The sequence below is a fragment of the Peromyscus californicus genome, unplaced genomic scaffold (genome assembly GCF_007827085.1).
Source record: "Peromyscus californicus insignis strain IS unplaced genomic scaffold, ASM782708v3 Scaffold_15__1_contigs__length_86483966, whole genome shotgun sequence".
NCBI lineage: Eukaryota > Metazoa > Chordata > Mammalia > Rodentia > Cricetidae > Peromyscus > Peromyscus californicus.
The window spans coordinates 74,305,232-74,328,807 of record NW_026294447.1 but is presented as its reverse complement, the minus strand read 5'-3'; the positions used below and the strand labels follow the sequence as shown (position 1 = coordinate 74,328,807).

The following is a 23,576-nucleotide window of genomic DNA, read 5'->3' as shown; positions in this document are numbered from 1 at the left end:
CGCCCCCAGTCCAGAACATTTGCTCTTTAAGCCATTTAACACGAGCATCCCAAATTGCTTCCCATAAATATTCAGCAGGAATGTGGCGGTTAGTAGCAATTATCAGGTATAGTTGCAAAGCCGTTTAATTTTTGTGTTGATTACATTTCTAATATCATCAAACACGAAAGCCTTGCATTATGCTGCTTCTAGGTAAAGTGATGTGTTATATTTCTCGCCTTTGAGCTCCTTGTTCCAGGAACAATTTTCCTTGATAAGTTCCGGAGGCTACTTTCCCCATTTTCCACTCATTCTAACTGCTGCTCCTCCTGTCGGTGCATATATAAGCTAAGTAAGTGTGTATATTGACTTTTTCTGAAGACAGATGTCCCAGGAGTTATACTTTCTTCTCAGTGGTTGCTCTGTTCTGAAGTTGGAAATCCAAAGGGAAAATCATGTGATTTTTTTTTTTTTGACAAACAGCAGGTTCCCTTGTGATTTCTTAAAACACCAGAAGATATAACACTTGAGGACCTAGAGGTTTTCTTGCTTGTTAGCACCCTCAGCCACTCCCACTGTACATAGCATTCTTCCTAGAGACCTGTTGCAGGACCAGTTCATTCCAGGAGCACTTCACTTTACCATGTGCTCTCCCATCTTTCAGATTCTTAGAGCCTATTGGAGGAATCAGTCCATCACATGCACTGTGAGCCTTTATTTACCTGGGTTGATTAAACACTGGCAGTCTGGAGTGATTAGCCTCCTTGTGGACAGGGTTTGTCTAATCTTAATTTTTAAAAGATGTGTATGAATATTTTGTTCTCGTGTATGTGTGTGCATCACATGCATGCCTGGTACCCTTAAAGGTCAGAAGAGAGTGTTGGATCCTTTGAGACCAAGGTTCTGGCTGGATAAAAGCAGTCATTTGGGTTCTGGGAACCAAATCTGAGCTCTCAGAAAGAACAAGTGATCTTAATGGCTGAGTCATCTCTCCATCCCTGATTTATCCACTCTTTGATGAGTCTAGAGGTCCTAAGAATCTGGAGGCAATGGGTTTTTTTTACCCTGATGTGCTGAGATCTTGCAAAGAGGAACCTTGAGGATTTCTCCTTGGATCATGTGTAGCAATGCAGTAGATGCATGGTGAGAACAGAGTGTGTCTGTAAGCTAGCTCTTTGAGTCTGTCTCTCTCTCTGTCTCTCTGTCTCTCTGTCTCTGTCTCTCTCTCTCTCTCACTCACTCGCCCTCCTTCCTTCCCTCCCACTGCTAAAAAAATTCAAATCTATCCTTTATTTCTGGATGGTATGAGTGGTAAGGGGTCCTAGTGTGAGGCAAGTTGTTGCTTTTCTTTTTGGTTAAATGTTCACTAAGCAAGTTGTAATGGTTTTAATATGAACATTTGTGGTTAAGGCCTCCTACAACTTGTTTTAAGTGTATTTTTTTTGTTGTATTGCTTTTGTTCTAAGAAACCAAATATTATACACAAATAATGTATACACATGTGTATCATAGTTGCTGTTAAACAAATGTTAGTTGTCCCCCCACTTAAGCTCTCAAATTGATGAGTTGTAGCTTAAGAGAGTTGGGCTAGTCTAGAGGTTGGCGAGGTGATCTGCAGTCTCACGTCCTATTATTGTTCTTTAAGAAAAAGCTCCATTGAGATGCAATTTGCACACCATAAAACTTTCTCCTTGAAACACACAACTGAGTGATTTTTAGTGCATTCACAGGGTTCCACAACAATTGCCACCATCTAGTGCCAGAACATCTTCATCACCCAAGAAGAAACCCTCCACTCTCTGCAAAAGCCCTCTCCTCAGCCCGGAACAGCCACTAAATTTACCTTAGATTCCTATGGTTAGCATATTTTGGACAGTTCATATAATGCTTGGTCTTTTGTGAATGGTTTCTTTTAGCCAGTACATTGTCTTTAGGGTCCATTCATGTTGTAGCATGAGTTGGGTCCTCATTCCTTTTTATTATCTGGTAATAGTTGGTCATGTGGCTGTACTCCATTTTCTTTATTCATTCAGCAGCACACGAACATTTGAAGAATTTCGACTTTTGGAAGGTTATAAATAACACAGTTGTGTACATTGGCATGCCTGTTTATGTGACATGTGCTTTTAGCAATGCTAGTACATACCTAAAAATAGAATTGTTGGGTCCTTCACTTCCTCTTGTTCATGCTGTTGAGGAATCACCAGGGCTTTTTCTGTGGTGGCCAAACCATTTCACATCCCAGCACCAACACATGAGGAGCTCCACTTCTCCACTTCTTGGCCTGCACTTGACGCCCTCACTCTCCCTTATGACTTGGTGTCTTATTATGCTCTTGATTTTCCCTAGTAACTAGTGCTGAGTCTCCTCAGTTATATATATATATATATATATATATATATATATATATATAATGTCTGTTCTGCTCCTTTCCCCATTTCTCAGTCCAGTTGTCTTTTTAGTGCTGAGTTGTAGGAGTTATTTATACACTCTATGTATAAAACATAAGTTTAATTAACCGACTTCCTTCCTTCCTCCCTCCCTCCTTTCTTCCCTTCCCTCCTTCCTTCCTTCTTTCCTCCTTTTTTTCCTCTTCTGCATATGCTTTTGTTGTGGTAACTTTGAAGCCATTTTCTAATCCAAAGATTTACTCTTCTGTTGTCCTCTACGAGTTTTATGACCTTGGCTCTTACATCTAGGTCTCTGATCTCTTCTAAGTTTGTGTGTGGGAGGTGGGATCCAGCCTCACTATTCTGCATAAGTGTGTTCACTAACCTCAGGATCACTTGGTGAAAAGACTGTTATTTTCTCTTCAGTTATCTTTGCGGTCCTTGTCAAAAATCAGTTGACCAGAACCGCAAGGCCTTGTTTCTGGCTTCCGGCTTCTGTTTTGTTGATCTTCGTGTTTAGTGTTGTGCCAACTGTAGTGACCTTTGAAACATTCTTCTTCCTTTGCAAGTGAGGGTGAGATGAGTGTTCTGCACCATGTGTAGGAATGATGCCAACTCCTCACCCCAGGCCTCTGCATCTAGGATGGGGGATGCTCTGAAACTTGGAGCCTATGCTGTGGTCCAAGATCCTTCGGCAATACCAGTGTTCTTGGGTTAGTATTTCCAGGGAAGGGAAGCATCTGGGAAGAGAGAGGGAGGAAGTGGGGGGCAAATTAGGGCAGGAGACACCAACCTTGAGACTTGTGATACCTTTTAAGAGATCTCAGTCTTATTAAGCTAATTATTTCTTCTTTGACTCTACTAGCAGAAATGTCTATTTAAATTAGAAAGTGTTTTGGTTACAGTGAGCCTTGGTGCCTTTGAGGGACATTGTTCTGGCTAGTTTAATGTCAACCTGACACAAGGTAGTGTCATTTGGGAAGAGGGATGTCAATGAGAAAATGTCCCTACACATTAATCTGTGGACAAGTCTGTGGTTCATTTTCTTGACTGGTGCTTGATATGGGAGGGTCCAGCTTCCTAGCAGGCTGTGCAACCCCTGAGCTGGTAGTTCTGGGAGCTGTAAGAAAGCAGGCTGAGCAAGCCAGGAGTGCAGTCCAGTAAGCACTACTCCTCTGTGGCGTCTGCTTGAGTCCCTGACTCTAGGTTCCTGCCTTGAGTTTCTACCCTGACTTTCCTCAGTGATGGAATGGGACCTGGGAGTTATAAGTTGATTTTGGTCTTGGCATTTCATCACAACAATAGAAACTAACTGAGACAGAGATGTTGCAGCCTGTTCAGGTAGAGGATGGGGCTTGTGGCGACCCCTCTCCCTACACTGCCATATGCTCTTCTCACTAAGGTCATTAGTCCATGGAGATCTGGGAATTTGCCGAAGGTGGGGCTTTCCCAAGAAGCAGGCAGCAGCCAGCTTTCTGAAGGCAGTCTGTCTTTCATCTTCATGTATGAAGTCTAGGCGGCACATAGCTTGTAGAGGGAAAGCCGTCTAAGTTACGTACCTTTGGGGGCACTACATTCACATTTGTAAGTGGTGATGGGAACAGTGCCTGATCTGTTCTTGTGTAACGAGGGTTTGCCCAATCTTCCACACGGGGTAGAAACCACCGCCCTCATCTTTTCAGTAGAGAACCGGCATTCCTTATCACCTGTCGGAACAGGGTTATGCAGAGAGAGAGAGAGTCCAAGGAGATGGAGCATGCATTGTGCTGGAGCACTGTGTCCACTTTGTTCTGTGGGACCTGCCTGCTCCAGCCTCTGCCCTGTCCTCCTCGTCAAACCTGGCTGATCACCCACTAGATAGCTGTGATGCATCCTCTTTCAGGTTAGCAAGCAGGCAGGGGTTGGGTGCTCTCTGTCTGGCATCAGAGCTCCCCAGAGTTACTGGGGAGTTCTTTTCTATCACTTGTCTATTGTGCAAGCAAAAGTAGGTAGCTCTGGGAGGTATCTTCGGCTGCTCTTCTGTAGGGGGCTTGGGGCTGGGCTTGGGAGCAAGAGAAAGGTGGAAGCTGCTTCTCTAGCCTTCCCTGTGCCTGTAGGGGGGCAGAGGCTCTGTGATGGGGGTCCTTAGTCACTCTCTACTTTTATTTCTTTTTCAGACAGCAGCAACCGTCATCAGTGATAGTACCATTTTCTTAGATTGCAGTTACACCGTGCCAGACTGTTATATACCTAACAGAGTAACTTATTCCATCCTCACTACAACCTACTGGGCAGATGCTCTTACAGTCCTGCTTACAGACGTGGAACCTGACACTCGGAGAAGCCATGTAGTTTGCTTAGGGTCATACAGCCTGCAAGTGGCAGAGTCGGTCAGTACACTCCCACTGAAGTGGCCTGGCTCCAAGCACAACTCCACACTGCTTCCACAATGTTGCCAAACTAGGGCACACTCAAGAGCACAACCCAGGGAGGAAAAGCCACAAAATCATGTCATGTGAGGGATACTCATTGAAACCAGAGATGTGTAGTACAGAGGCGAGACGAACCAAGAGTAAGAGGAAAAGAGATGGACAAAGGGATGTACGAGAGACATTGTCACATCTTTGTAAATGACAATAGCCTTTAGTATAGCCCTAGAGGTGACCAGCGGTGAGATCTCTCTCTCTCTCTCTCTCTCTCTCTCTCTCTCTCTCTCTCTCTCTCGTATATGTACTTGTATCCATATATATGAATATTCTGACTCAAAATAGAGGAGAACTTTTTGCAGGTTGAGAAACGCATAGACAGAGAGACAGACACAAAAGGCCTTAACTTCTCATCCTGGGACATCGGCAGACAGAGACCCCCATACACATCCCACAGGGATACGGAGCTATCATCAGGGACTGAGAAAGGGGGTTAAACTGGTGACGTCAGAGGAGTTAGACTTCATTTCTTAGGACTTTGTGAGATAGCAGCTAACGTTCGGTGAGGCGGCTAGATACACACAGAGTAGGCCCACAGTCAGCACTCACTCAAGAGAGTTCTAGGTAAAGCCATCGTCTCACACACACTTACATACTATGTTTAGGGATGTTTCCACTTTACTGTGAGCTCATATAATATGCCAAGACAGGCGACCCTCCGGATTGGGTAAACTTGCAAAATGGAAGGGACTAGAATTTTTTCCATGTTAAAGTAGAGAAAGGTCAGAAAAACAGGCACCAAGTGGGAAGGTGGGAAAGTTTAATTGAAAGTCAAGTCAGCCATGAGGATAATGAAACAGCTCTCACTTTTGCAGCTCACCTTTGACCTATCACCAGCCAGATGGTTCAGTTCTGGGCCTGAACAAAGCCCCTACACATGAGAGACTTTCTTCTTGGTTATTTTGGAAATGTGCAAACATTTTTTGATATTTCCCTGCTAAATGCAACAGAATTTAAACAAGCAAAAGGTATATATTGGCCATTTACAAAATGTGGGCCATTCTGGGCACCACACAGAGGAGCCAGACTAGGAAGTGTGAAGTTTCTTGGGTCCCTGAACTCCCAGTGCACTGTTTTAGAAAATGTTTCTGTATGTGTGCAGGAGAGATGTGTTCACACTTTCTGGATAATGCACCTAGAAAGATTCTTCATTGTGGAACAGGAAGAGCGATCCCAACAGCTTCAACCAAGTGTCGGTTATAAATCTACACCCTTTCTAAGCAGCAAGAATTCTGGATCTTTTCAGATAAAGGAGACCACAGAGGTGTCTGGGTTGTCTTCTTTCTCTCCCTCCATCCCCCACCTCATGGCTCCATTCTGTTTATAGTCAAGCAGCAATCTATCTTCTTCTTGATTGACACCTGCTGCAGGAATTTTTATACCCTCAGCAACAAAATTTGTAATGTGCGTTGAGCTGCTCTCAAGTGGAGTGGCCTTCACAGGCAAGCCTCTTTGTATTGATTTGGGAGCTCTCTGTCTATGATTTCTGGTACACAACTCCACTTCTGTCTATGGGACTTACAGGATCCAAAGAAATCCCACTTTCCACAGAGATACTTGAAGATGGGCACCATTATATCTTGTGACCTTAGTCAACAAATACTCCTGTTTGCGCTGGAAAAAGTCCTTAATTCCGGCCGGGCGGTGGTGGCGCACGCCTTTAATCCCAGCACTCGGGAGGCAGAGCCAGGCGGATCTCTGTGAGTTCGAGGCCAGCCTGGGCTACCAAGTAAGTTCCAGGAGAGGCGCAAAGCTACACAGAGAAACCCTGTCTCGAAAAACCAAAAAAAAAAAAAAAAAAAGTCCTTAATTCCATCATCCATTTCCATGCTGTAGGCATTTATGTCTCTTTTCTCATGTTTTTTACTTCTGAATCCCATGTGCCATGGCCCTTCTGATAAGCATCCCACCCCCAAACTAGACACAGGATTTCAGAAACTTGGGGGTGAGCAGGGGCTCTAACTTATATCATGCAGGCAACCTTGACATATCATCAACTCACAAACATGTGGTCAACAATGACTCCCATGTTTGGAAGGATTTGAAGTTAAGAATCATCCTCTCTGCTGCTTCTCTTAAATTCTGGTGGATGAGGTAAATACTCTGAAAGGGAAATTCCTCCTTCCCAACAGATAATCCTCCCTGGGTTTGGCATAGAGTCAGAGACAATGTCTACAGCCAAGGAATAGCTGTGCTTTGAGGCTATAGTTTACATCTTTCTCATCCAAGGGGAGGGAAAAGGACCAAATCAACATGAGCCGAGCACATCCCCAACACCGACTCTGTGCTAGGTGCTTTATAGGTCCTGCTATATGGGGGTGGGGGTGGGCAGCTTTTGCCTTCTTGGCAACCTACTGGGTGGTGCCTTGTTTGCTAGGTGGAGCTCAGAGAGTAAAGTGTTAAGCGATTTGGACCAACAATTAAAAGGAAAAGCAGTCATTTTTCCACTGTCAAAAGTAAGTTGGGAAATTTGCACACACTTTCTGTATTCAGTTCAACTATTTCTTAGTAGAAGACACCTGTATCCACCACAGCAATCACATCATCCCAAGATGAGAACCCAGTGATAACCTAATATCCAGAGTGTACGAAAGTGGGCAAAGCAAAGGCATAAAGCCAAGGCCCATGGCTCATCACACTGCTCTGGCTGCTACTAATGCAGAGCAGGTTGCTAAGAACACTGGTGGCACAAAGAGCAGAGGGGCAGCCCATGGGCTAAGTCGCTTAGGAATCGCTACAAACACGATCTTCCTCGTACAGAAGAGTTATCCACCAAGCTAAGACTAGGAAGAACTGTACAGTGGCAAAGTCTCCTGACTCAGTTAATCTCACTATTTCACAAGTCACTTGACCAGAGAGGAGTACCTTTGTCTCTGACAGTTCTTATTCACATTCCACAGTAGCCATGGTCATCACCCTCCCCGCAAGGCAGGAGGACAGGCGCTGGCAGCGATCTCCTGTTTTTGCTGGAGGCAGAAGAAAGTGGGCATGCTCCCAGAGGGAGTAGGTACGGGTTTCCCAGGGATGTGGGTGTGTTAGGAAACAGGGCAGGAAGACCAACAGCAAAGGCCCCTCTGGATGGTGAGGCCCTACCCTCCTGAGAAGGTGAGGCCCTACCCTCCTGAGAAGGTTCCAAAGAAAGAAAGGGCTAGTGGCCAGCGGGTATGTGTGTTGGCTAGTTTTATGTCAACTTGACACAAGCTATCTGAGAAGAAGGTACCTCAACTAGAAAACATCTCTGTAAGGTTGGGCCATAGGCAGGCCTACGGAGTATTTTCTCAAATAGTGATTGATAGGGGAGGGCACAGTCTGTTGTGGATAGTGTCAACCTTGGGCATATATATGGTCCTGGGTTCTATAGGAAAGCTACCTAAGCAAGCCACGAGGAGCAAGCCAGTAAGCAGTGCCCCTCCATGGCCACTGCGTCAGCTCCTGCCTCCAGGTTCCTACCTAGTTTGAGTCCTTCCTTGGCTTCCCTCATGGACTGTGGCTTGGGATATGTAAACCAAAAAAACCCTTTCCTCCCCAAGTTGCCTTTGGTCATAGTGTTTCATCACAGCAACAGTAACCCTAACTTAGACATCATGGAAGCCCCAAGGTGTTACCCAACCTCCATAAAATCCCTCTCATCTGTACTGGAGGGAAATGCTCCTGTCCAGCCATCCTCCATGTGAGAATAATCGTCCCTGTCTGCCTCCCTTCCCAAAGAAGAAGGCAGAAAGGCTCAGGTCCCTCAGACATCACCATCCGTAAACACCTCCTTTATCCTTCTCCCCCTAGACTGGAGTAGGGATGGGCACCACACACCTTTATCTTTGAGCCTCTCTGTATCCTCACTTGTAAAATGTTTGGGTTAGATTGGTGAACTCTAAGGTTTTTCCAGTTCTGTGGTTTCTGAAATGTTATGAAGACTGGGATATCAGGATTCTAATTTCCTGGGCTGTTACTAACTAGTTACAAAATTTACATAAATAATTCTCCCATGAAGGACTTTCCAAAGAGAGTAACTTTGAGGCCCAAATGAGGTAATGCAGAGACCACTAGGGACTGAGGAGCTAGTGTCAAAGTAGAAGGTGGTATTTTTCATTTGAGGCTCGGCGCCCGTGGGTGACGGTTGCCATCTGCCTCTCTATTTTCTCTCCACACTCTCCTCCCACTTGTCCCCGGGAGCTGGTGTTTTCTCTACCCACCAGTCACTCATTTACCTTTGCTGGAAATGCTGGCCTCCCACATTCTCACTGGGTGGTCAGGAGTTGGACTAATGTTGATGATTAGCAGGCTTAAAATAATTTCAGATTTGTCTTAATTTGGATGGAGGTTGAACTGCATTATACCCCTGGCCCGTTTATGTAAAAGGACTTTTTGCCAATGATCTTAAAGCATATGAGTCAGAGATGGAACTTATTTATCTAGGAGCACGGTGTTTTAAAGTAGCTGGAGGGTCACCAGTTATATCCAACAGGACCGTGGCAGCAGAAGCAGAAACTATCCTTCTTTCGGACGCTGTGCCCTGTCTCCAAAGGAGGACCCTCCAGTTGACCCTTCAGCCTCTGCAGGATGCTCTAGAGAGGGATGGGGGCCATTTTCCTGACTTTTATCTACTTGTGGGGCTGGGACAGCCCTGAGTTTTGACAAATGACAAGATATTAGAAATGGCCACTTGCCTTGTCAGTTCCTCTTGGCCTGGGCATATAATTCGTTGAAGGCCAGGACTTGGTCAATTAGAGATTCTCAAGAAACAGAGAGTATTAGTTGCTAAGTTAAATGATACATTTGCGAGGGGAGCTACCAACCAGGCACACTCTGGGCTCTGATTGTGTCTAGCCAGCTCATCAGTTCCATAGAACTTGTATCTGACTGCTACTCTGCCAGGAGCTGTGTTTCTCTGGACCAGGATTCTAATTTCCTGGGCTGTTACTAAATATTGAAAAATTTGCGTAAATAATTCTCCTATCAAGGACTTGCCAAGAGAGTGACTGAATGCGTCACAACAACTATTTCTATATAAAATAAACTTCCTTCTCCGCCCAAACTTTCTCAAACTTGGCTGATTTCAGACCCTTCATTTTCCACAGTCTGGTCAGAGTGTGCTCTTTGGTTCTCATCAGTTTGGTTCTGGCCTTTTAAAATGAACAGGTAGTTTGCATATATACATTAAACATAGGAATAAACAGCTAAGTGTTTTTTGTCTTTTCATGTCTATGTGTGCAACATGTATGCCTGTTTGTGTGTGTGCGTGCGTGCCTGTGTGTGTGTGTGTGTGTGTGTGTGTGTGTGTGTGTGTGTGTGTGTGTGTGTAGATTTGACGTTGATGTTGGGAGTCTAATTTGGTCATTTCTCCATTTTATTCCCTGAATCAGAGTCTCTCACTTGAACCCAGAGTTCACTGATACAACTAGTCTAGCTAGCCGGTTTGCCCTGGAATTCCCTGGGTCTGCTTTCAGAGTGCTTGGAATACAGGCGGGCCGCCCTCTCCACTATGGACATGAGTGTTGGGGCTCAGAACTCTGGTTTCCACGTTTGCTGCTTACATGGGAAGCTCTTTAACCACGCAGCCTGAAACAGCTAAGTTCCACTGGCCCTTACCTGCTAATACCCGTGCTTTATTCCTATTACCTCATCAGCTCTCCCAACAACCGAGATGGGCGTTATTACTGTTATCCCCCCCTGCCTTTTAAAATAAATGCAGCTGTTATCTGAGGCTGAGACAGATGGAATAGCTGCAGGCTGCCTCCCTGTAGCTTCTTTTCTGCAAACATCATTAAAAAACACTCGTAGGCAACTTATAATCTCTCAGTTTGAATCGTGGGTGATCTCCTTAGGGTTCCTTTAGCAAAGAGTTCTTGCTTAGCCACTCCAACAATTCCCCCAATCTGAGACCCCACTAGAGTCCCTGTGCTCTCTTCTGCTCCCTCCTGCCTCTTCCTTTTAACACAGCCGGGTGGGTCAGGCATGCCCAAGGCCTCGAAGGAACGGGGGCAACAATTCCTCATTTGGTTCAGTTTTATGGAATTTGGAAGCAGCTCCCAGCATGAAGATTTGGGGGTGTTTTTTTTTTTGGTGTCTTTTCCTTGTAGTGTGCTTGGAAGAAAAAGCTGAGGACCTTGGGGAGAAAGGAGTTGTGTTTGGTTCTGTGGGTCTGGCTAGGGGGCTGGCTGGCTGTGCCCATGTGCACACAGGGAGACAATGGACATACTGAGTGAGAATGTGGCCCGTGGACCCTTGAGCCCCCGAGGTCAGATTGTGTCCCCTGAAACAAAGCTCTGGGCTTTGCCTTTATTCACGTGTTCCGTTCTGCCCTGGTAACCTTAGGCAGAACTCTGTGTATACCCCGGGAAAGGGGCTCTCAAACAGCTTGGTTCTCTGCAGCATGCTCGACCATGATGTCCCTGCAGCATCCGGCCTGAGGCACAGCCTTGGATGTTGCCTGGTGCACAGTCCTTATGTGAGAGCCTCAGCAGTGGGCTTCCAGGGTTTAAGAGTGAGTCAGCTTGGCAACTCAGCCCTTGGGACAGTTCCCCAGAGGTGACTATTGGCCAAAGTGGAGAAAGCAGCCAACCAGATCCCATTAGGCCCATTTAAATGCTGCCTCTGGATAGGAATGAGCTCTAGGAAGCATCCCCTGCAGGGCTTATGTGATCTGCAGGTGAAGCCAAGTTTCCAGAGGCGCTTTTCGCCCACACCTGTAGAGGTTACTAGAGGAGGTCTGGCCTGTGGGGAGACACCTGGCAGGTGGTGTTGGTATAACCGAGAACAAAATCACTGCTGTGACCACTCCATACCAGCCTTCACCACATGCCAGGTGTAAGACTACCTCACCAGGGCCCTCCAGCTTAGACAGTTATTATCCACATTAGATAGAGGAGGCTCAAAGAACTACTAATGCGCCTTATCTGTAACTGGCTAGACTAGGATTCAATCCCTGGCCTGTCTTGATTTCTTTCTATTCCAACATTAACGGCATTGGGAAGTAGTGCTGCCAAGCCTGGGATGTTGATGGTGGGTGAGCATCTTGGGTGTCACTGTGTTAGAAGGTGAAGAAGGAGCAGAGTGTGGCTTGGGTTCTGTGCAGAGATGTGAGCCAGTGCTCCATTTGACAGCAACCATGTTACTGGTAGAAACAAGAGAATGTTTTATTCTACCCTAATATCGATGGACAGACTCAGGGTGAAACAACTTGCCTTGTGGGGGGGAATGACAGTGTTTGATACCCACACAAGAGTACAATACTTTCCATAGCCTTTTTTTTTGTCTTTGTGATAACTTCTGGCTCCCACCCAGGCTGCCAGATTGCTGTTTCACTGTCTCTTTCTACACCTCTCTGCTCAATTTGTATGCAGTTACTGCCTGGCCTCAATTCCAGTATGTCCTTGATCCCAGGAGGCACATTTTTTCACACTCTAATATCTTTGCCATTGGCACACATCTTGTCATTGAGATATACACTTAATGCGGTATGGCTTTTTAAATGAATGTTGCATTTCAGAGTCGATGGGAGGCCAAGAATGGAGGAAATATGAGAATCCATGCTTTCATTCAACCCATCAGTCACCTGCAATAGATGTCAGCATCATACTAGATTCTGGGGACTCTGAAATAATTACTTCGCCGTCCTTGAAGTTATAATCTAGAGTGGCAAGATGGACCTGCCCGATCAATAATGGCTCAAGCTCTCTAGCTTGCTGTGGGAAGGGTTCTGAATTTGGGGAAGGGTTTGGAGAAACTGAGACTGGCTTTGAGGAGAAGGTGTATCATGAAGGGGAGCAGAAGGATTAGGAGAAGGTTGGGAATAGGTGGCCTGAGATGGTTTGTGGATAAACTGAATGGTTGGGGCCAAGAAAGGCTCAGAACCAAGAGAAGTGAGACTGCATTTGGGAACATCAAAGGGCCCCCTGTGGCCAAAGTGGAGGGTGTTTGTGGAGCCTTGGGTGTAAAAATGACACCAGGAGGATGGGCAGGGACAGATTGTTGGGGACCTTTAAGTATCATGGAAATTAGTTTAATCTTTATCTTGAGTCCAAAAGCGAACCATTGAAGAGTTTTACACAAGGCAATCTGTCTTGATAGGTGTTTAGTAATTCTTCAGAGAAAACAGATGGGAAGAGGGCAGTGGGTAGGATGGGAGAAGGTGGGTAAGGTAACAGTTATTGGAGGAGAAAGAAAGCTACTCTGGAAGACTAAAAGAAAGCCTCACTTTAATTAACCATTCCCAGACAGCCAGCTCTGATCCTGCAGGCTTGAAGACCACCCTGGGGTACAGCTGGACTTCTAGCAGAAGATCCTGCAGGCCCAAGGAGGCTCTGGCCTTGTCTCAGGAGAGCTGCGTTCTCACCAGGCAGGCTTATGTGGCTTATGTCACTGTGTTGCTTGTGAGAAAAACTTAGCATTTCTCTCTACTTGTTCAAGAAGGGTCCTGTCAATCCCTAGTTGGTGACATTTCCACAGATACTTGCTGAATTAGTTCGCAGCTCAGACTGTTTTACAGTTGGATGGGAGCATATGCCAGCTCTGGGGGAAAAGTACAGGTATTGGGGTAATACGTCACAGGGTAACCACAGTGGGCCTTTCCCCATAGGCTCTCAGATGTTCACCTGACTGTTCTACCTGTGAGAGACGTCCTGGGACAGATGTGGGAGTGGAGGGAGATTTTCTGATGTCCAGGTGCCTGGAAAAGGGACGAGGGATGACTGAATGTGACCCGAGACTTACGACTCTCCTCCTTGTCCACTTCTCTGCACAGGTGCAGTGCCATACTTACACGGGGTACTGCTGGTGTGTCACCCCAGACGGGAAGCCCATCAGTGGCTCTTCTGTGCAGAATAAAACTCCTGTATGTTCAGGTACCGTAGGAAAGGGTGGGAGGAATGAAAAGGGTTGGAGAGAGACTTGCTGGTTGGGCTCCGAATCTTCCTGGCAAACCTTTAAAGGGTGGTGTGCTAAAGGAACCCTTTTCCAGATCAGAAGGGTTCCACTCTACACTTGCTCCATAGTCAACTTGATGAAGAGTGACTGCGTATGTGTATGTTTATTTATTTTTGAGTTTATGTTTCTGGTCCATGCTCTATTCCTAAGCATTGGTTACCTACAGTCCCTTAGAGGTGAGATGGCATACATCTAGGATTTTGTTGTTGTTTGCTGCCTGTAGTGGTCCTTGAAGTGCATTATTGGTATTGATTTTAAAGTTGCATGAGGGTTCAACACCAAAGGCTTCAATGATCGATTAGTGATGTCTGTCACGGACACCGGCAAGGAGAGTATTAGCTTCTCTTCCACACCTTTGCCATCCTTGAGTATTGTAACGAACAATAATGGAAGGCTGTTTTAACAGTGAACCGTATGTCTGCCTGGTCATCTGTAGTGCCTGGGCGATTAAAAGGACTCTAAGTGTCAAAACTTCTCCTTCAATATTCTGACTAGTCGGTGCTAGATCTGGAATGGACCTGAAATCCTTTGTTTTTATGAAGCTCTTCTGATAATTAGACAAGTTTGATAACGATCCATTGGGTTTTTATCCATAGCAAAGATCGTGTTTTTCTACTCCCAACTTTGTAAGCTTACAGAGTCTGCCATTAGGTCAGTTTTGTGGGATTGTGCGATATGGATTCACACAAGCCCCGTGTTACCCCCTCATTAGTAACTCCCTTAAGGTCTCCCTCAGAACAGCCAGTCTCAACCCATCCACTGTGTATAGGGGTTGCATTTTTACTTAGTCCCACTTTTTAGTGCAAGTGAAAAAATAAAATGTTATGCTAAAACCTGCTTCCAAAGGTCTTCAGTCTATGTTAACTTTTCCCTGGTTTTTAAATTTGTAAAATAAAATTTGTTCCCCCTTTTTAAAACAAAACAAAACAAAACTGGCCCTTCTGTTTAAAAAGGAAAGTAAGTGGCATGGGTCATAAGAATGTATGTAAGAATGTATGTTAGGGATCAAAACTTACAGGCCAAAAGGGAAGTTTACTTTATTTGTGGTTTACACAGAAACTGGAAACCTTAATTGGGTTAGGGTGAGGAGGGGCAGGACTTGGCCCTCCTTGCAAATGACCTGGAACACTTCATTTAAAGCAAAAAAATGCATTAGACACAAGCCCCACTGCAGGGTAAGATAACAGAATCCTGAGAGAACTAGTGTATAGAGAAGGAGTATAATGTGGGTTAGGAAAGTTTTCTCTTATGGGCAGGATCTCCACAGAGGTCTTTCTATGGAGTAGGTTTTTCCCTGCACATGTGGCATTAGGCTTTAAGGAGAAGGCAGGTGCCACAGAGCCAGGTCTAGATGATGGGTTCATGTGGCATCCCAGAAGAGATAGGGCAAATGTTTGGCCAGCGTGCAGGTTGCCCCCTCCTTGAAGAACAGGCTGTGTCTAGAAAATTGTTTCCATGCCTCAGACTGTTTGGCCCATTCAGTACAATTGGGCCAACAATTTTCTACTTAACGCAGACGGAAAATCACCGATTTCCTGCCCTGACCAGCAAGGGATGTCAATCATTGCGTTTTCAGTAAGAGGGGGTTTCTTTTCAATTGGCCCTGGTGACTGGATATGGGTCAGAGCATGGAGCTGGTGAGAAGAGGGGGTGTGCAGGGGTGTATGAGTGGGGGACAAATATCAGAATGTTTGAGTTACATGGATGTGGAGTTTTATAAAAACCCGGTCAAGATTGGTTCCAGGGAACCTGGAAATCATAGTTCATCTCAAAACAGTCTGGGTTATCAGTGACATTGATGTTAAACAAACCCCACTCGACATGCATGTGCACACCAACTTTGTATATAATATCCCCGGTGTGTATACAATACATATATACATGACCATGTACTTATAACATCAGGCTCTGCCAAGTGTTTGACGGAAACCAACCACAGTACGATCTGAATGTTGTGCTTCTGTCTCTCTTGCCCAAGGTCCAGTCACCGACAAGCCTTTGAGCCAGGGTAATTCAGGAAGAAAAGGTGAGTGGAGTTTTATGCTTCATCTGAACGTTTGCTTTGAAAGCTAGTTTGAGCAGGGGTTCTTAGCTGAGAGAGAGGGAGCCTGGGATGAAAACTAAGCTTGCTTCCTGTTTCCAGTTTCCTGAAGCACTAGATGGAAGGATGATGGCCCAGACAGTGGTGATGACCCAGCTGTCATTGTTTCTGAGGAAGGAGCAAAAGTGTGGGGCACAGAGTTGGGTAGGGACCTTTATGTGAGCCCCATGGATCTGTCTCTGCTCTCTGGGAAGTTCAGTTGGCCAACTACCAACATGTCTAGTGTTTACTCGAAGAGGAGGATTAAGGTAGGGTACTCCAGTCTACCCTTGGCCCTACCTGTTTATAGACTCATTTGAGTGTCCTCCCCTGCCATTTTCCTTGAGAGTGTGTTCTAGTGCATCTAGAGTCCCTTCTTGAAGGCCAGGCTGACGTCATGGTATGCGGCCAGTGCCGTGGCCCTGAAATTCTCAACCTTGTTGCTTTGATACCAAGAGGGCGGTGGTGTGTACACAGGGGTGGAGGAGAGACATGTCCCATGAGTGTCTGCTGCCAGGCCTTGTCACCCTCAAAGCGTCACATAGTTTGTGTGATACTTACCATTTGGCTTCCATAGCAAACTGAAGGTTTTGATTCTTTTGTTTAAACCTAGAACAACACTAAACAGCAGATTAAACACTACTATTACAAGTCAAGAGACAGACAGACAGAGACTGTGGCAGAGAGGGTAACGCTCTCTATTTTAAACTTTTTTAAACCCACATTTTTCTTTCCAGTCTGCTTCTCCTATTTTACATAGCTGATATTTGTCTGAGGGCTGTTTAGTGGACCCTGGCATGCAGCACTGGTCCCTGCAGTATGCTGCCTACCCTTTCCGGCTTGGAAGACAGTCCAAGACCTAGGGCACACAACTGCTACCTCCCGGGACAGCACACACAATGACCTGGAAAGCAGCTAGCTAGCCATTTTGTCACATGCACAGGTGTGGCCGAGCTTCCCTCTACCTCAGGCTGAATCTGAGGCTTCCCATCTCACCTCGGCTCTGGAAACTGCATGCTCATAAGAGTCCCCGGTGGGGAGGGTACTGTGAATCAGCGTAAAGTTCACTGTGGGCCACACACATACACACAGCCACATGGAGACCGGGGCAGCCACTGGCTTCTGCCACCGCACTGAGGATGAGAGTGGAGGATCAGAGAAGCTGTTTTCCTGAGATGTGGTCCTCAGTGGAAAGTGGTATCACCACTGTCCAAAAGAGTGGGCCCGCAGGTGGGTTCACTTCTCTTCCCCTGAAGAAGGAAGGTGGGAAGAAGGGAGCAGATACCTTTCCAGGTCCTTCCCAGAGCTGAGGACGCAGCCAGGAATGCTATGACAGGAAAGTGGAGGTGAGGGCAGGGGTGTCCTCTGTAGAGGCCTGAAGTCACCAGGGCTGTCGGTGGCATGTGCCTGGAGGGTTTGGGAATAGAATCTGCTTTCATTCTGCTCGCGGTGGCATGAGGAGCCTCAGGGGCCTCACCTTTGCTTCTGAGGACCTCTCGGCAGAGAAAAACTGTTGACAGTCATGTATAACTGACCACCCATCAAAACTGATCCTTCCCATCAGAAGGAATGGGGGGGGGGGGCGTGCAAGGTGCTTATAAAGCATGCTGTTCAGAAAGGCTGGCTGGGAGATTTGCATTCTTTTCTGGATAGCAAAGGGTTCTCCGAGCTGCTGTAGCCTTGTCCCTAATGGGTAACAATGCTGGATAGCTCATGGTCACCCTGGCTCCTATTGAGCCAGCTGGAAGAGGGCAGGTGGACTGCAGATGGGATTTCAGTAGATAGCAGTGAACACCATTTGTCCCCTCTTAGACCAAGGTCAGCCAGCTGATCTGGAGGCAGGCTCAGGAGCCTGACTCCTGCAGGGTAATACAAAGAATGAAGCCTCCCCCTAAAACAGTGGTTCTCAACCTTCCTAATGCTGCAACCCTTTAATCCAGGTCCTCCTGTCGTGGTGACTCCCAACCATAAAATTATTTCGTTGCTGCTTCATAACTGTAATTTTGTTATGAATGGTAATATAAATATCTGATATACAGGATATCTGATATGTGACACCCCCCCCAAAGGGGTCACGACCCACAGGTTGAGAATTACTGCCCTAGTGGGAGAAGTTACTTTCAGCTCCAAGCTCTTTGCTTTCTTGCTGTGATGGCTGGCTTATTCCTCTGGCAGGGTTCCCTGGAGGCAAAGGACAGGGGCGAGTGGTGGGTGGTGTGTGTTTGGTCTCACTCTCCCCTGGAGATCTGAACTCTGCCCAGGGGTCTCATTTTCCCTCCACTTGGAGGATCAATTTAGGTACAGGATCCTCTTTTCTTTGTCTGCCATAGGCATAGAGAGAAGGCAAGCTTGGGGCCACCTGTAGGAAAGGCCACTTGAAGTCACACCTGCCTGGGAAGGCAGAGTTTGAAAGGGGACAGAGTGTGAGAGGGCATTGGTAATATCCTGTGTCGACCTGCCTGCCGAGTTCCTCTTTCAGCTTCACTTAGGAGAGGAATGTGCTCTGGAGGGCAGCAGGTGGGGCCACACAAAGGCCCCTTGTCTGAGCTCATGCCCACATGTGGCTTCTCCCAGAAGGCATCTCTCTAGAGTTGGGGCTTGCCAGCCAAATGATGTTGGCCTGGCCCCTGGGAGTGCAAGGAATATGGTTGGAAAGGAGGCGTGGCTATAGGTCTGTGGGTGTGAGGGATGTGGGTGCAAGGCAGGGATGGGACCCAGCTTCTCTCTTCCCCGAACTCTCTTGCCTTCTTGAATATGCCCCACTGATGGGCTGGGAAAGATCAGTTCTCTCTGCCTGGAAGGAATGAAAAGATGTATTGTGCAGACCGACCGCTCCGGAGTCTGGTCGCCAGCCAGGAATTAGGCCTTGGAAGGAGAAAGGCAGAGTGCAGGGAGCTGGGGGTGGAAGACCAGAGAGATAGCAGCATGAGGGAGGGAGGGAGGGAGGGCAGGCAGCAGCAGGTCACTGCTGCTTGGCCAGGCTGGGGGGTCCGGGTTCACAGGTGTGGGGCCCGAGGGAAGAAGTGGGGGAGGGGGGCATGTTATCTTCCCCAGATGCGCGTGCTCAAGGAGGGGAGGAGGGTCACAACTTCAGACTCTAGACTTAATCCCCTGGAATGTCCTCTCTTCTCTCTGTTCTTTGTGCCCCTTGCGTTTAACGGACTCCTTTATGGGCACATGTGTGGTAATTAACACATGCAGGGTAGGTCCTGAGCCATGTGTTTGAGTTTCAAATATCCATTGATCTGGGGCAATTCCATCCTGCTGCCCCCTCCTCTTCTCCTCTGGTCCTGGTCCTTGAAGACAGATGGGGGTGGGGTGTGGGTCTAGGGGGTTGGTGCACATGTGCTTTCACGGGTGTTTTATTGATGCCATGGAGGCGTACCTGGGGAAAGGAAGAGGACCCCAGGCAGTCCCTCTAAGCCCTGACCGCTCTACTGCTTAAACAGTTGAAGGCTGCAGGGGCTGAGAGAGGGACTGGTTTTGGGTTTTCATTGATGTAGTCCAAGGGGAAGTGGCTGGGAAGCAGGCTGTGTTTCCTGGCCATTGACTGATCCAGAGCAGACTGTGTTGAAGCCTGTGGGCTTTCCTGAGCGATCTCCTTTGGGGCTGAGATGTGGAGAACTCTAGGTGAGCTTGCAGGATAACACATGGGGGCTGCCTGGCTGCAGGACCGGTGAGGTACCAGGGTGACAATTCCCAATCTCTCAGAGGGGACTGGGGAGTGATAAAGAACGGTGGGTGGGAGGACCCCAGACAGCATGTACAAGGTGGTTTTTAGCGGTTCTTCCGAGTGTCCCCCCGAAGACTCAGAATCACAGAGTCCTTAGGGCTGAGGCTGTCACAAACGGTAAGTGAAAACCGAGGGTCACCAGAGAAAGCTTTCTGAAGTTTTCCCGTTTTCCTGTTAAGAGGTCTGGGAGTTTGCTGTTTAAAGATAAAGTGAGAAAAGCAAAACCGTGAAGAGTCTCTGCTTAAATTTTCCTTTAAGAACTTCTGTGTTTATCCAGCCAGTCTCAGAATAGGGTAGACCTCCCAAAGTCCAACTCACCTTTGATTGGCAGAGAGTTCTTTTTAATCCCTTACTGGCCCCTCCACAGTGTGTGGCTTGAGTAAGGAGTGAGTCACCTTCATTTCCCCAAGGTCTCTCTGTCTATGTCTCTATTTTTAGATGCTCTGTGGAGTCTGGTCTGCAGAATAGTGCCATCCTGGGACCTGTGCCCCTCAAGAGGTGGATCAGAACGTATTGATGGGTGATTTAGGGCAGGGGTGATAGATAGTCCCAGGTAAAAGGGACTCTGCAATCTTCACCCTTGGCCTCACAGTTGGAGGCAAGGGCAGTGAGCATACCTGAAGGAGGTGTGCTCCAGGGCCCTGAGCCAGGCTGAGGTGTACCAAGTTGGCTGTCCAGGGATACCCTACAGATGAAGCATCATCCTTGTGCATGTGATTTTAACCTGTACCGCTTTTGAGTGGAGACAAGCAATGGGTGATCTGTGTACACCCACTCTATACTGTCCTGCTGAGCAGAAGCATACCTCCACATCTCCAGTGCAGGGGAAGCGGCTCTTGGCTCTTCATATGCGTGTTGCTGCTGTGTTCTGTGCTCTATGCTGCCTTGGCAGAGCTGGGGATGTTAAATACCAGCTGTGTAGAGCTCAGTTTCAAATGGCGTGCACAAGTGTGCACGGGTGTTCATGCACATACAATGTCTGTCTCCTTTCTACAGCTGCCTGCTTTTTTTCCTGCTTGGCCCCAGTCTCAGTCTCCTCCCATATCAGCCCTTACTCCAGAAGGCTGAAGGAGAGCTTATGTGTGAGGAGTACTAGACTGAGCCTGAATCCCTCTCATATCACATCTCCAAGGACTGGAAAGGAAATGGGATTTAAGGATCCAGAAGTTCTTCACAATCAAATGAGTGTTTGAGTCATTGGTGATATTAGTAACTGTTGGTATTTTGTGCATGCTTCTTTTATTGGGTAAACGTTTATTCGGAGCTTGCAAGGTTTGGGTTTGTTATAGCCACTGAAGCTATCGTCGTTAGTGAAAATGTTAAGAACCCTGGCCTCACTTTGGGAGGACCACATCAGGACCATCAGGTCCTCAGCCTTTTGTGACAGAGGCTTCAAGTGGACATGGACCTTCAAGGGACCAACAGTGTCTAGGTTCTTAGAATGTGTCACTTCTCCAGGGAAGGGAAGGTGGGTGGGTGGCCTCTTAGACCAGCTCTAGCTGGTAGCTGTTTTGGTCAAAGCCTTTGAGGAAAGACCCTGAGAGGGGCAGCCTGGGATGAGTATAGACCATTGACAAGTTCTGAGACTTCCTACCCTCTGGCTGACTCTTCCCAGAACCTCTGAAGTCCAGGTGAGAGAACTCAGGCCAGTGGGAATAGGCTTGCTTGCTCATTGTTCCTGAGTTAAGTCCAAAGTTGAGAACACCACCTTAGAGACAGCCAGGAATAAGGCCCTGTGCTTGGATGTGTCTCAGGGCCGTTCTTATTCCTTAGCCCCAGCTCTGAGGGCCATATAGCTCCTGTAGTGAAGGTGGATGAACCGTCATTCCCAGGTCTCACTGAGATGATTTTGTACCTGCAAGAAGATGGAGATGAGATTCAGGACCGCTTATCATCAAATTTCTATGCCAAGGAAATAGATCAGAGTAGCTAAAACACTTTTTTTTTTTTAAAGAAAAGGTGGGTGGAATAGTTTAATCTGTTTTAAGACATAAAGCTGTGACAATGAAGACAGTAGGCTGTTGGTGGAAGGATAGATACACCCAAGTCAATGGGGAGTAGAGAACCCAGAGATACCTACACCAGAATAGATGTCTGATAGAGAGACAAAGGCAATTCAGTGCAGGAAGGACAGGCCACTCAGCCAAGGGTACTGTAGCAACTGGCACCCACAGACCAAACACACAATAGAAAAACAGGGACTGAAGAGATGGTCTAGCAGTTAAGAGTGCTTGCTGCTCTTCCAGAGGACCTGAGTTCAGTTCCCAGCACCCACAGCAGGCACCTCATAACACTGGTAACTCCAACTCCAGCCAATCAGACACTGCCTTCTGGCCTCTGCAGACACCTGTCTAACACAGACATACATGTATATGCCTAATTAAAAATAATAAAATCAAACAAACAGAAAACTTGGAGCATTCTTAAAACCTCAACCTAAATGTCATGCTTTATGAAAAAAAAAATGAATTCGTAACGGATCATAGTCTGCACTGTGGAATGTAAAGCTGTTACAACTTTTAAAAGAGTCCTTGTGAAAAATTTTACCACTCAAGATGTGAGGAAATATTTGCAAAGCTCATGCCTGACACAGGCCTTGTGTCTAGAACACACAAACAGCTCTATAAACTCAACAGTTAGAAAACTTTTCGGTTAACAAGTGGGCAGGTTGTATGCACAGACACTTCCCCAAAGCAGACCTGCAGAGGGCTAAGAGCTGGTGGAAGATGGTCAACACTGCAGGAAATGTAAATGAAGCCCATGGTGAGCTGCCACGGTTAGAAGGGTTAAAAATGGTCCTCATACTCAGTGTTGGGGAGGTGACAGAAAAGCCGCATCCCTCATACACTGCTGGTGAGGATTTAAATAAATAGAACAGACACGATGGAATGCTTTGGAAACTCACTCTTCCTCTCCCCTCCCCGTCTCCACTGCTCTTTCTCTCCTTTTTCCCCTTCATTCATTTGATAGAGTCTAGCTGCGTAGCTCAGGCTGGATCTTTAACTCATGATTTTAAGAGCTAGGATTAGAGGCGTGAACCACCACCCTCCCTGACTGGAAGTTTCTGTAAAAGGAAAAAAAAAATCCAAGCATATAATTAACCCTAATATATCAATTATATTTCTGAACAATTATTTTAAGGAACTAAAGATCCTTAAGATCTTTATTTTAAGGATCCACAAAATCACCCATATATAATGTATAGCCGCTTTATCTATAATGTCAAAATAGAGACAACCCAAATGTCCTTCGGCAGGATGAGATGAGCCGTGTCAAATCTGTACCACAGATGATACTCAGCAGTCTATGTAACATCAACTTGGAAAGCTCTCAAGGGTATTGTGCAAGGTACGCTCGTGCATGCTCGAATACACACACACACACACACACACACACACACACACACACACACACACACACGCACACAAAGCCGATTTCAAAAGATTAGATACTACACAATTCCATTCATACAATGTTCTAGAAATGATGAGACTGTGGAGAAGGAGCACAAATGAGGAGTTGCCAGGTGTGGAGGAGAGAAAGCATGACCATAAAGAGGGAGCCCCATGGTAGCCTCCGAGGTGATGGGATAGTTCTGTATGACTCTGATGTGACATGCATCTATACATGGATGAAATGATTCAGAGCTGCACACACCCAAACAAGTGCATGTGAAACTGTGGAGCTCTGAATAAGGATGGATGATGTCAATATCAGCTTCTTGATTTTGCACTAGAATTTTGTACCTATATAATTATAGTCATCCTTCAGTATCCATGGGGGGGGGGGGGCGGCGGCGTTGGTTCTAGATCTCCCGAGGCTAGCTTTGAACTTATGATCCTCCTGCCTCTCCCTCCCAAGTGCTAGGATACAGGTGTCCACAAACAGCCTTGGTTTATGCAGTGCTCAGGACCAAACTCAGGTGGAAAGTGGAACATGACATTGTATTTGCATAAACTTGAGCGCATCTTTTACAATAAGAAGTTTTTAAAAAGTCAGTTCAGAGA

The 23,576-nt window shown here is 46.6% G+C and overlaps 1 protein-coding gene across 4 annotated transcripts in view; it reads left to right on the top strand.

Moving 5' to 3' along the window:
* Smoc1 (SPARC related modular calcium binding 1) overlaps window positions 1-23,576 on the top strand; it is a 164,258-nt gene that overhangs the window by 97,551 nt on the left and 43,131 nt on the right. For all 4 annotated transcript variants that reach the window (XM_052739426.1, XM_052739425.1, XM_052739423.1 and 1 more), the window contains exons 4-5: window positions 13,575-13,674; window positions 15,735-15,782. In XM_052739426.1, the coding sequence (XP_052595386.1) occupies window positions 13,575-13,674; window positions 15,735-15,782 (148 nt within the window). The remainder of the gene's footprint in view (window positions 1-13,574; window positions 13,675-15,734; window positions 15,783-23,576) is intronic.